The 12,595-nt window shown below is 45.1% G+C and overlaps 1 protein-coding gene across 1 annotated transcript; it reads right to left on the minus strand.

Moving 5' to 3' along the window:
* Positions 1–1,543: 1,543 nt before the first annotated feature.
* LOC119336040 (serine/arginine-rich splicing factor SR45a-like) lies at positions 1,544–6,809 on the minus strand. Its single transcript, XM_037608084.1, has 7 exons — positions 6,604–6,809; positions 6,034–6,063; positions 5,599–5,850; positions 5,250–5,361; positions 4,957–5,106; positions 3,044–3,098; positions 1,544–1,994 (listed from the first exon to the last, which is right to left on the minus strand). The coding sequence occupies exons 2-7, from the start codon at positions 6,054–6,056 to the stop codon at positions 1,867–1,869; spliced, it is 720 nt and encodes a 239-aa protein (XP_037463981.1). The 5' UTR covers positions 6,057–6,063; positions 6,604–6,809; the 3' UTR covers positions 1,544–1,866.
* Positions 6,810–12,595: the final 5,786 nt, after the last annotated feature.

Consider the following 12,595-nt stretch of genomic DNA (forward strand, 5'->3'; position numbering starts at 1 on the left):
GGCACATCCGCGTCGGCGGCGGCGGGGGGAGGAGGAGGATCCCGCGGCGGATCCGCGGCGGCGGGGTCCGGATCCGGGGGCCGCGAGCGGGCGCGCTTGGCCGGCGCCGAGGCCGATGGGCGGGAGCGCTTGGAGGAGCGGGAGGAGGGCTTGGGCTTGGTGGTCGGCGGGGAGAGGACGGCGGCGGCGGTGGATGAGCGGGAGGAGCGGGTGCGGCCGAGGGAGGGGGCGAGGGCGGCCTGGGAGGCGATGGCGAAGGCGAACTCCCGCTTCAGCCCCACGCGCACGCCGGAGCGGAGCACGAAGTCGTCCATGGTGGCGGCGGCGCTAGGGCTGGGGCAGAGCGAATCCGCCGGCCCGAACGGGAGGGGGGCGGCGGCGGCGCTAGGGCTAGGGCAGGCCGAATCCGGCGGCCCCAACGGGATGGGGGCGGCGGCGGCGGTGGGATCGGTGGCGCATTCAATTGAATACGAGGGGAAAAGATGGATGGAAGACATAGACATGGAAAGGATTCAGTTTTTGAACCAAAGATTCCAATTTTTCTTTGCCTTCACTCTTTTTCTTCTTTGAACTGGCAAAAAATGGAGGCTGGCGCAAACTGGCTTTCTCGATCCGCGCCCTCCAATTTATCGCGTGTTTCTAGGGTTTTCGACGAAACCGCACGCCGTCCCTCCCTCCTCCCGGAAACACCACCGACAAGTAGGGTCGGGGACCGCGTATCAGCGACGCGATGCAGAGCGTGCCGCTTTCGTGTCCAGGTGCAAGGCGAAGAAGGCGTGTCGCTTTGTCAAAACATTTATTGTCCAAGGCGCGGCGGTGGCTCGTTGCATGGATAAGCGATGAGGGGAGAGAAATTAATTAGAACGAAGAGATGGAGGAGGAGGGGGGGTGGTGTTCGAGAAGCTTCCTCCCGTTGAATGAACGAACGAACGTTGGTGACAGAGAGTCTGATATGGTAGATAATGCGATAGCTTGTCAAGGGTGTGCCTTCTTCTATGCGATTTTGTGGTTGGATGCGATTTCATCTATACTATACATTTTAAGTGAATGACCTAAGTGTTAGTATTTGAGTTGAATATAAAGCTAGCCATGAAGGTCTTTCTGTCAAAATAAAAACTAGTTCGATACCTCAATGGATGTGATACAAACAAACATGGCTTCCAAAAGGTTTATGGTTTTTTTACCTACTTTAGTGATCTATATATAAAAAAGGATGTTTTATACTCCCTCCGTAAAGTAAAGTAAAGTAAAGTGGAAATATCAGACACTAAAGTAGTGGTCTAAACGCTCTTATAATTCTATCTATTTAACCAGGGAGTATTTCTCCCATAACACTAGGCTAGCGTCAAAAACGTCGTTTTTATATTATGAGACACAAGGAGGGATACTCTTTGCTAACAAACAAAAAGGCTTAAGCAACTGTCGTATTGTAGATGATGATATCAGACACAAATTCAAATTTTTTGCATACCATCACAGACATAATAATAATAATAATAATAATAATAATAATAATGTTAGCATCCAGCCAAGACAAGACAAAGGTGCTCATACAACCAAATAGACGCATCCGATTCGATAGCGAGAAACCTTAAAAACACGAAATGCGCCTTCATCGTCCATACACAACACAAAACCTAAAAAGAAATGAATGTTAGGGAAATCCTCTCCTCTGATAAAACAGAAAGACAAGACAAATCAGCTGCTTATCTAAAGAAAGCATCCAGCAGAAATACTGACTAGAGTCCTCCTTCATCAAACAAACATTCATTCAGCAACAAAGAATCCAAGACACATTCATACTCGACAACTCGCGGCGATATGTGATTTTAGCATCATTTTGTTTCTCCCCTTGCCTTGTTTCATTCAGTCGCGCTTCCTGTCCCTGCTGTCCCTGTCCCTCCTTGCGGCCGGCGACCTTGACCGGTCCCTCGACGACCTGCTGGAACGGCGTGGAGAACGGCTCCGCCGCGGCTCCACCCGGGAGCGCCCGCCTGCATGCATACAAATCCGATCCGGATTCTTAAATGCTTGGTACAAAACCATAATAGTAGGACAGACGCAAATTAAATAATACTGTACTATGCACCCATGTTCATACTAAAGATGATTGGAGCAGTGGTGCTCCAGTGAAACAACAAGAGTACCAATCCTGTAAATGGATCTAGAATGATGCAAGTGGTCATTATAAGAAAAAGATCCACAACAACCTACACCATGCAAAATATATATCACCAACAGGACGGAAAGCATCTTATCAGACCACATGCAAGTGCAGAAAACAAAATTCAACCGCAGTCTACCTATCATCTCATCTGATTGCTAGACACCACAATCTACCTTGCACTCTTTTGTATCCCCTCAACCCTTCCCAGGAGAGAGACTTATTCTCCAGTGAAAAACAAGGAAAGGTGGACACAAATAACAACGCATTCTTCATACTAAAACCTGCGACGACTGGTAAAGTGTTCTAGTGAACCAAACTAATCTAAAATCACACCGCTGGAAAATTAAAAATGCACAGCCCATCGTGTTGGCCAGAGTTAATCATAGAATAATAAGCTTCTCTAAATTATAGGAATCTGAGCAAAGCCACGGCAAGTAAAAAAAAAATCATGCTACAAGACAGATCAGACAACCGCAGTACAAATCATCTAACCTGACCGCAATCTTGGTATCCCATCCTTCCCAGGAGACTAACTAATCTCCAGTGTAAAACAAGACAGCCATACAATGTTCATACTAAAACCTCTGGTTACATGAAAAGTGTTCCAGTGAACCAAGAGGAACAACGATGCTGTGAATTAATCTAACATGACACCACTGGAGAATTAAAAATACACATCCCATCGTGTCGGCTAAAGTCAACCGTGGGATAATAAGCTACTCCAAATGCTAGGAATCTAATCAAAGCAAAGGCAAGTACAAGAAACTCATGCTATAATACAGACAAGACAGCCTACAGAAAAAAATATCAATAACAGGAAGCAAAGCATCTATTTCAAATGCAACCGCGGGAAGCAAAACTCGTCTCCATGCATACCTCTCGGACCACAGTATTCTCCAGGGGTAGGGGTCCTCTCACGAGTTCTCTTTGCCTGCAATTCACAAGGTCGTCAGCGAATACGAATTCGAATGCATGGATCATAATCATTCTGCATTAATAAATAATTTTACTCGAGGCAATGAATGAAATGTGCATCAAACTGGCCCTGACGGAAGGCGCGCTGAAGACATCCAACACCAGCTACACTTACCACAGTAGCTCCAACAATGTAGTACCACGTACCACAGTAGCTACACGTAACACGGGGAGGTCTACGGTGGTGACGCATAGCTCTCACTCCAAGAACACCAGAATGACTTTTGGTGCTCGGTCTGTCGGAGGTGACGCGCAGCAGTGCAGCCTTGAGAGCCGCGCTCTCACTCCAGGATCACCAGAGTAGCTTGAGGTGCCCGGTCGGTCGGTGGTGACGCGTAGCAGTGCAGCCTTGAGAGCTGCGCTCTCACTCCAAGATCACCAGCATGACTTGAGGTGCTCGGTCAGTCGGTGGCGACGCGTAGCAGTGCAGCGTTTGAGAGCCGTGCTCTCACTCCAAGATCACCAGCATGACTTGGGTGCTCGGTCCGTCGGTGGTGACGCGTAGCAGTGCAGCCTTGAGAGCCACGCTCTCACTCGAAGATCGCCAGAATGACTTGAGGTGCTCGGTCGGTTGGTGGTGACGCGTAGCAGTGCAGCCTCGAGAGCCGCGCTCTCACTCCAAGGTCCCCAGAATGAGGTGCTCGGTCGGTCGGTGGTGACGCGTAGCAGTGCAGCGTTCCGAGCCGTGCTCTCACTCGAAGTCGGTGCAGACAGCGTAGTAGGCGATGATCACGAGCGTGATGGTGATGTTCGTGAGGGTGATGGAGATTCGAGAGGCAACAGATTGTAAGGTTGAAGAAGAGGTTGTACAAACCAACAGGTGGGTGCAGCCAGCATTTAGTTCAATAATTCTACACAGAACACTGACTAGAATTAATGCTAGCCCAGCAGTGTGGAAGCTGCATGGTCGTGGAAATCAGCACAAAAAAAAAAAGCAAAGGAACACAGAAAACAAGGTACTTTTTTATTTCCTGCACTGAAAATGTTAACGAGCATAACCAAACAATTCTCTCCTGATGAATCAAATTATTCAGGACACCCCAATACATATATGGATAGCAATGAACCCAAATAAATCAGTGTTTCTAAGAACTACTCAATACTCTGGCTGATTTTCAGGGACACTTAAAAGTTGGAACAAGATGTTAGATACAAAACTGGTCAGGGTTTTGATATTTACAAAACAATATGTCCCAAGACATACTGTGTTTTAGACTAGATGCGACACAAGAAAGGTCTGTAATGGCCTCATTATGGTATTGAAATCAATAGTTCGTAACTTGTAAGCTGTGTCCTAGGGTTTGTGGCTTATTCCCAGATAAAGTTGACCCAAAAAGTTGGCAGTAGAAAAGGTAAAAAATGTAAGTCAAGATCATCATGTAACAAGAACTACCTTACTGCTGAAGTGGATATGGAAAGAACATGATAGTTTTCAGTTTTCACATCAGTGTTTCTAAGAATCAATTTGCTCTGGCAGATTTTTCAGGGACACTTGACCGAGTTTATAACCATATTGGTCAAGGTTTTCATATGTATAGAAGAAGATGTTAGAGATCAAGATATATTTAGTTGACTAGAAAGCAGCATAAAAGGAAGGCCTGTAATGGGCTCGTTCTGGTGTTGAACTACTGAGCTCTTAACTTGTAAACTGCATCCTAGGATGTGTGGCTTATTCCAGATAAAGTTGGCCCAGAAAGCTATGACTACCTGGTAACAGGAACTACCTTAAACGCATATGCAAATGCAAAGAAGAAGATGGTTGTGTGACACAAGTTAGCATCAAGGTTGTTACACGCAGAGAAGTTTGTTTATACCTTTGCCACACTGATGAGGCGGCCTTCAAGTACAGTACGGTGCAGGTACTTGATGCAGCGCCTTGCATCCTCAACATTCTCCATGGTCACGAACGCAAAGCCACGTGATTCTTTCGTACGAGGATCGATAACGACACGGCAGTCTTTAACCTGCAGTTTTGCCGCATCGCGCGTCAGGTTTAGTGAAATAAGAATCACGCAATGAACAAGCAGCCCCATCCCAGATAAAAGGAGAAGCATCGTGGCAGGCATCATCAGGCATGAAGGAACAAAGCAGAGGACAGACAGAGTACCTTGCCCTCTTTGCTGAAGAACTTCTCCAGGTCAGTTTCCTGCGTCCGTGTGGACAGTCCAGTGACATAGAGGTTGTTGCCAGGATTCCTCACATCGTCTTTGTCTCTGCTCCTGAAACATACATATTATTAGGAGAAGAGAAGAGAAGCGATGTCAATATCAGTATCTTTGTGATGATGTACATCATTAAGCAACTATTGTTTTTGACCAGCTATATACATACATAACTGTAATACATCATCAGAAGAAGCAGCAGCATTATCCATCATCACTAGCAAAATGACACATAAACATGGATGGTCTATTATATGGTACAAAGAAATAAACATCAAACCGATGACGACTTGCCTGGAGCGGCTCCTGTTCCTGGACCTGGACCTGGACCTGGACCTGCCGCGCCTCTTTGGTGGAGGGGACCTCGAGACGCTGCGTCTTCTACTACTAGGTGGAGGCGACCTCGAGATGGTGCGCACCCCCTTGGGAGGGAAAGGGGGAGGGGGAGGCAGGGGAGGCGACTTGGAAGCCGCGCGCCTCCGTGGTGGGGGCGACTTGGAGCCGCTGTCCCTGTCTGCCGGAGGCGTGATGGAGCGCGCGGTGTACCTGAAAACAACAAAGGCAGGGTTTCTCCCTTTTTACAGTGTGGACAAGAATAGAGCAGCAAACCAAAGTCAAAGTGATAAGAAGAGATAAATTGGAGCATCTTTTGATGACATGGCTGTAGCGGAGATGTGATGATGGTCTGTTAGGGGAGAAATGAAAGCAAGTGTAGTGTAGTGGACCGACCTTACTTCGTTGGAATGCGACATGCCGAAGCTGAAATCAAACAAGAAGAAGAAGAGTGTGAGCACATGACATGGCAAGCAGTCAGAGCAGACCACAGGCAGATGTAGTATATAGCAAGCACTATGACATAACATGAGGGAGCAAAAAATCTTAGATAGATAGATATAGATGTATAATAATAATATAATAAAAGCAGCAGCAGCAGTAGCAGCAGCATATTATGGTGGGAAAACATACGTACATGAGCTACTATATCCATATCTATCTGTCTGTAAATAAAATAAAATCAAATCTAATCTGCATATATATAAATATGGTGAAAGAGTTGTTTCAATCCATTAATAAATCAAATCAAATAAAAATAAAAATAAATTATTAGTTTCAGATCTATACTAGTACTAGTTTGGCATCGAATCGAACAGCAACAACCGACCGACCGAGCGATTGGGAGGGAGCGAGCGAGCGAGGGGATCCATCTCCTCTCCTCTCCTCTCCTCTCCTCTCCTCCATGGACGGCTGGGCTGGGCTGGCCGATCTGAACAAGGAAGGCGGCGAGGAGCTTGAGCTTACCAGGCGGCGGCAGCGAGGCGGAGACGGAGACGGAGACGGCGTCGGTCGGATCTCGCTGGCTGGATCTCGTTGGCCGGCGGCGGCGGGGTGAGGAGAGGAGAGGAGGCGACGGCTGCGGGGAGGAACCCTAGCTATGCTCCTCTAGGATTAGGTAGGAAGGAAGGAGGGGAGGGAGAATGAATGAATGAATGAATCCAGGGGGCAGGGCAGGGGCAGGCCAGGGCAGGCAGGGCAACTTTTATTTTCTCTTGTTTTTTAACTCGAATTTGCATGATTTGAATGAAACTAACCCGAACTGACATTGTTTTCAGCAGAACTATCATGGTGTTGTTTCTGTGCAAAAATAAAAGTTTTTGGAATCATACAAAACTTTTTGGAGATTTTTATGGAATATATAAAAAATACTGGAGCGAGGGTCCACTCGAGGGGGGCCACCAGTTGCCCACAAGGCAAAATGGCGCGGCCACCCTCCTTAGGCACGCCTTGTTACCTTGTGGGACCCACGTGGCTCTGTTGACCCTGATCTCAAGTCTATAAATTCCTTTTCCTCAAGAAAAAACAAGAGAAAAAGTTGCATCACATTTTACGATACGAAGTCGTCGCCACCTTCTGTTCTTCATTGGGAAGGCTAATCTGTAGTTCGTCCGGGGCTCCGAAGAGGGGATCCGTCGACATCATCATCGCCAACCCTTCTTCATTGCCAATTCCATGATGCTCACCATCGGGGGTGATTAATTCTTTCGTAGGCTTGCTGGACAACGATGGAGTTGGATGAGATTTATCATCGTAATCGAGTCAGTTTGTTAGGACTTGATCCCTAGTATCCACTACGTTCTGTGTTTGATTTTGCTATGACTTTGTCATGCTTAATACTTGTCGCTAGGGCCCAAGTGGCATGATTTTAGATCTGAACCCTTTTTATGTTTTCATGAATATATTTGAATTTTTTATCCTATCTCCTAGTTATATGCACTTATTATTGTTCTGATCCGTACACCCCATAGTGACAATTGTTTGGGATACTCTCCGGGGTTGACTGTAATTCGAGGAGTTCATATATTCATTATGTGTTAATGCTTCGTTCCGGTTCTCTATTAAAAGGAGGCCTTCATATCCCTTAGTTTCCTTAAGGAGCCCCGCTGCCACGAGAGGGTAGGACAAAACAATTTTTCTCTTGTTTTTTAACTCGAATTTGCATGATTTGAATGAAACTAACCCGAACTGACATTGTTTTCAGCAGAACTATCATGGTGTTGATTTTGTGCAGAAATAAAAGTTTTTGGAATCATACAAAACTTTTTGGAGATTTTTATGAAATATATAAAAAATACTGGAGCGAGGGTCCACTCGAGGGGGGCCACCAGTTGCCCACAAGGCAAAAGGGCGCGGCCACCCTCCTTAGGCACGCCTTGTTACCTTGTGGGACCCACGTGGCTCTGTTGACCCTGATCTCAAGTCTATAAATTCCTTTTCCTCAAGAAAAAACAAGAGAAAAAGTTGCATCGCATTTTACGATACGAAGTCGTCGCCACCTTCTGTTCTTCATTGGGAGGGCTAATCTGTAGTTCGTCCGGGGCTCCGAAGAGGGGATCCGTCGACATCATCATCGCCAACCCTTCTTCATTGCCAATTCCATGATGCTCACCATCGGGGGTGATTAATTCTTTCGTAGGCTTGCTGGACAACGATGGAGTTGGATGAGATTTATCGTCGTAATCGAGTCAGTTTGTTAGGACTTGATCCCTAGTATCCACTACGTTCTGTGTTTGATTTTGCTATGACTTTGCCATGCTTAATACTTGTCGCTAGGGCCCGAGTGGCATGATTTTATATCTGAACCCTTTTTATGTTTTCATGAATATATTTGAATTTTTGATCCTATCTCCTAGTTATATGCACTTATTATTGTTCTGATCCGTACACCCCATAGTGACAATTGTTTGGGATACTCTCCGGGGTTGACTGTAATTCGAGGAGTTCATATATTCATTATGTGTTAATGCTTCGTTCCGGTTCTCTATTAAAAGGAGGCCTTCATATCCCTTAGTTTCCTTAAGGACCCCCGCTGCCACGAGAGGGTAGGACAAAACAATTTTTCTCTTGTTTTTTAACTCGAATTTGCATGATTTGAATGAAACTAACCCGAACTGACATTGTTTTCAGCGGAACTATCATGGTGTTGTTTTTATGCAGAAATAAAAGTTTTTGGAATCATACAAAACTTTTTGGAGATTTTTATGGAATATATAAAAAATACTGGAGCGAGGGTCCACTCGAGGGGGGCCACCAGTTGCCCACAAGGCAAAAGGGCGCGGCCACCCTCCTTAGGCACGCCTTGTTACCTTGTGGGACCCACGTGGCTCTGTTGACCCTGATCTCAAGTCTATAAATTCCTTTTCCTCAAGAAAAAACAAGAGAAAAAGTTGCATCGCATTTTACGATACGAAGTCGTCGCCACCTTCTGTTCTTCATTGGGAGGGCTAATCTGTAGTTCGTCCGGGGCTCCGAAGAGGGGATCCGTCGACATCATCATCGCCAACCCTTCTTCATTGCCAATTCCATGATGCTCACCATCGGGGGTGATTAATTCTTTCGTAGGCTTGCTAGACAACGATGGAGTTGGATGAGATTTATCGTCGTAATCGAGTCAGTTTGTTAGGACTTGATCCCTAGTATCCACTACGTTCTGTGTTTGATTTTGCTATGACTTTGCCATGCTTAATACTTGTCGCTAGGGCCCGAGTGGCATGATTTTATATCTGAACCCTTTTTATGTTTTCATGAATATATTTGAATTTTTGATCCTATCTCCTAGTTATATGCACTTATTATTGTTCTGATCCGTACACCCCATAGTGACAATTGTTTGGGATACTCTCCGGGGTTGACTGTAATTCGAGGAGTTCATATATTCATTATGTGTTAATGCTTCGTTCCGGTTCTCTATTAAAAGGAGGCCTTCATATCCCTTAGTTTCCTTAAGGACCCCCGCTGCCACGAGAGGGTAGGACAAAACAATTTTTCTCTTGTTTTTTAACTCGAATTTGCATGATTTGAATGAAACTAACCCGAACTGACATTGTTTTCAGCGGAACTATCATGGTGTTGTTTTTATGCAGAAATAAAAGTTTTTGGAATCATACAAAACTTTTTGGAGATTTTTATGGAATATATAAAAAATACTGGAGCGAGGGTCCACTCGAGGGGGGCCACCAGTTGCCCACAAGGCAAAAGGGCGCGGCCACCCTCCTTAGGCACGCCTTGTTACCTTGTGGGACCCACGTGGCTCTGTTGACCCTGATCTCAAGTCTATAAATTCCTTTTCCTCAAGAAAAAACAAGAGAAAAAGTTGCATCGCATTTTACGATACGAAGTCGTCGCCACCTTCTGTTCTTCATTGGGAGGGCTAATCTGTAGTTCGTCCGGGGCTCCGAAGAGGGGATCCGTCGACATCATCATCGCCAACCCTTCTTCATTGCCAATTCCATGATGCTCACCATCGGGGGTGATTAATTCTTTCGTAGGCTTGCTGGACAACGATGGAGTTGGATGAGATTTATCGTCGTAATCGAGTCAGTTTGTTAGGACTTGATCCCTAGTATCCACTACGTTCTGTGTTTGATTTTGCTATGACTTTACCATGCTTAATACTTGTCGCTAGGGCCCAAGTGGCATGATTTTAGATCTGAACCCTTTTTATGTTTTCATGAATATATTTGAATTTTTTATCCTATCTCCTAGTTATATGCACTTATTATTGTTCTGATCCGTACACCCCATAGTGACAATTGTTTGGGATACTCTCCGGGGTTGACTGTAATTCGAGGAGTTCATATATTCATTATGTGTTAATGCTTCGTTCCGGTTCTCTATTAAAAGGAGGCCTTCATATCCCTTAGTTTCCTTAAGGAGCCCCGCTGCCACGAGAGGGTAGGACAAAACAATTTTTCTCTTGTTTTTTAACTCGAATTTGCATGATTTGAATGAAACTAACCCGAACTGACATTGTTTTCAGCAGAACTATCATGGTGTTGTTTTTGTGCAGAAATAAAAGTTTTTGGAATGATACAAAACTTTTTGGAGATTTTTATGGAATATATAAAAAATACTGGAGCGAGGGTCCACTCGAGGGGGGCCACCAGTTGCCCACAAGGCAAAAGGGCGCGGCCACCCTCCTTAGGCACGCCTTGTTACCTTGTGGGACCCACGTAGCTCTGTTGACCCTGATCTCAAGTCTATAAATTCCTTTTCCTCAAGAAAAAACAAGAGAAAAAGTTGCATCGCATTTTACGATACGAAGTCGTCGCCACCTTCTGTTCTTCATTGGGAGGGCTAATCTGTAGTTCGTCCGGGGCTCCGAAGAGGGGATCCGTCGACATCATCATCGCCAACCCTTCTTCATTGCCAATTCCATGATGCTCACCATCGGGGGTGATTAATTCTTTCGTAGGCTTGCTGGACAACGATGGAGTTGGATGAGATTTATCTTCGTAATTGAGTCAGTTTGTTAGGACTTGATCCCTAGTATCCACTACGTTCTGTGTTTGATTTTGCTGTGACTTTGCCATGCTTAATACTTGTCGCTAGGGCCCAAGTGGCATGATTTTAGATCTGAACCCTTTTTATGTTTTGATGAATATATTTGAATTTTTGATCCTATCTCCTAGTTATATGCACTTATTATTGTTCTGATCCGTACACCCCATAGTGACAATTGTTTGGGATACTCTCCGGGGTTGACTGTAATTCGAGGAGTTCATATATTCATTATGTGTTAATGCTTCGTGCCGGTTCTCTATTAAAAGGAGGCATTCATATCCCTTAGTTTCCTTAAGGAGCCCCGCTGCCACGAGAGGGTAGGACAAAACAATTTTTCTCTTGTTTTTTAACTCGAATTTGCATGATTTGAATGAAACTAACCCGAACTGACATTGTTTTCAGCAAAACTATCATGGTGTTGTTTTTGTGCAGAAATAAAAGTTTTTGGAATGATACAAAACTTTTTGGAGATTTTTATGGAATATATAAAAAATACTGGAGCGAGGGTCCACTCGAGGGGGGCCACCAGTTGCCCACAAGGCAAAAGGGCGCGGCCACCCTCCTTAGGCACGCCTTGTTACCTTGTGGGACCCACGTGGCTCTGTTGACCCTGATCTCAAGTCTATAAATTCCTTTTCCTCAAGAAAAAACAAGAGAAAAAGTTGCATCGCATTTTACGATACGAAGTCGTCGCCACCTTCTGTTCTTCATTGGGAGGGCTAATCTGTAGTTCGTCCGGGGCTCCGAAGAGGGGATCCGTCGACATCATCATCGCCAACCCTTCTTCATTGCCAATTCCATGATGCTCACCATCGGGGGTGATTAATTCTTTCGTAGGCTTGCTGGACAACGATGGAGTTGGATGAGATTTATCGTCGTAATCGAGTCAGTTTGTTAGGACTTGATCCCTAGTATCCACTACGTTCTGTGTTTGATTTTGCTATGACTTTACCATGCTTAATACTTGTCGCTAGGGCCCAAGTGGCATGATTTTAGATCTGAACCCTTTTTATGTTTTCATGAATATATTTGAATTTTTTATCCTATCTCCTAGTTATATGCACTTATTATTGTTCTGATCCGTACACCCCATAGTGACAATTGTTTGGGATACTCTCCGGGGTTGACTGTAATTCGAGGAGTTCATATATTCATTATGTGTTAATGCTTCGTTCCGGTTCTCTATTAAAAGGAGGCCTTCATATCCCTTAGTTTCCTTAAGGAGCCCCGCTGCCACGAGAGGGTAGGACAAAACAATTTTTCTCTTGTTTTTTAACTCGAATTTGCATGATTTGAATGAAACTAACCCGAACTGACATTGTTTTCAGCAGAACTATCATGGTGTTGTTTTTGTGCAGAAATAAAAGTTTTTGGAATGATACAAAACTTTTTGGAGATTTTTATGGAATATATAAAAAATACTGGAGCGAGGGTCCACTCGAGGGGGGCCACC

The sequence above is a fragment of the Triticum dicoccoides genome, chromosome 7B (assembly GCF_002162155.2).
Source record: "Triticum dicoccoides isolate Atlit2015 ecotype Zavitan chromosome 7B, WEW_v2.0, whole genome shotgun sequence".
Taxonomy (NCBI): Eukaryota; Viridiplantae; Streptophyta; class Magnoliopsida; order Poales; family Poaceae; genus Triticum; species Triticum dicoccoides.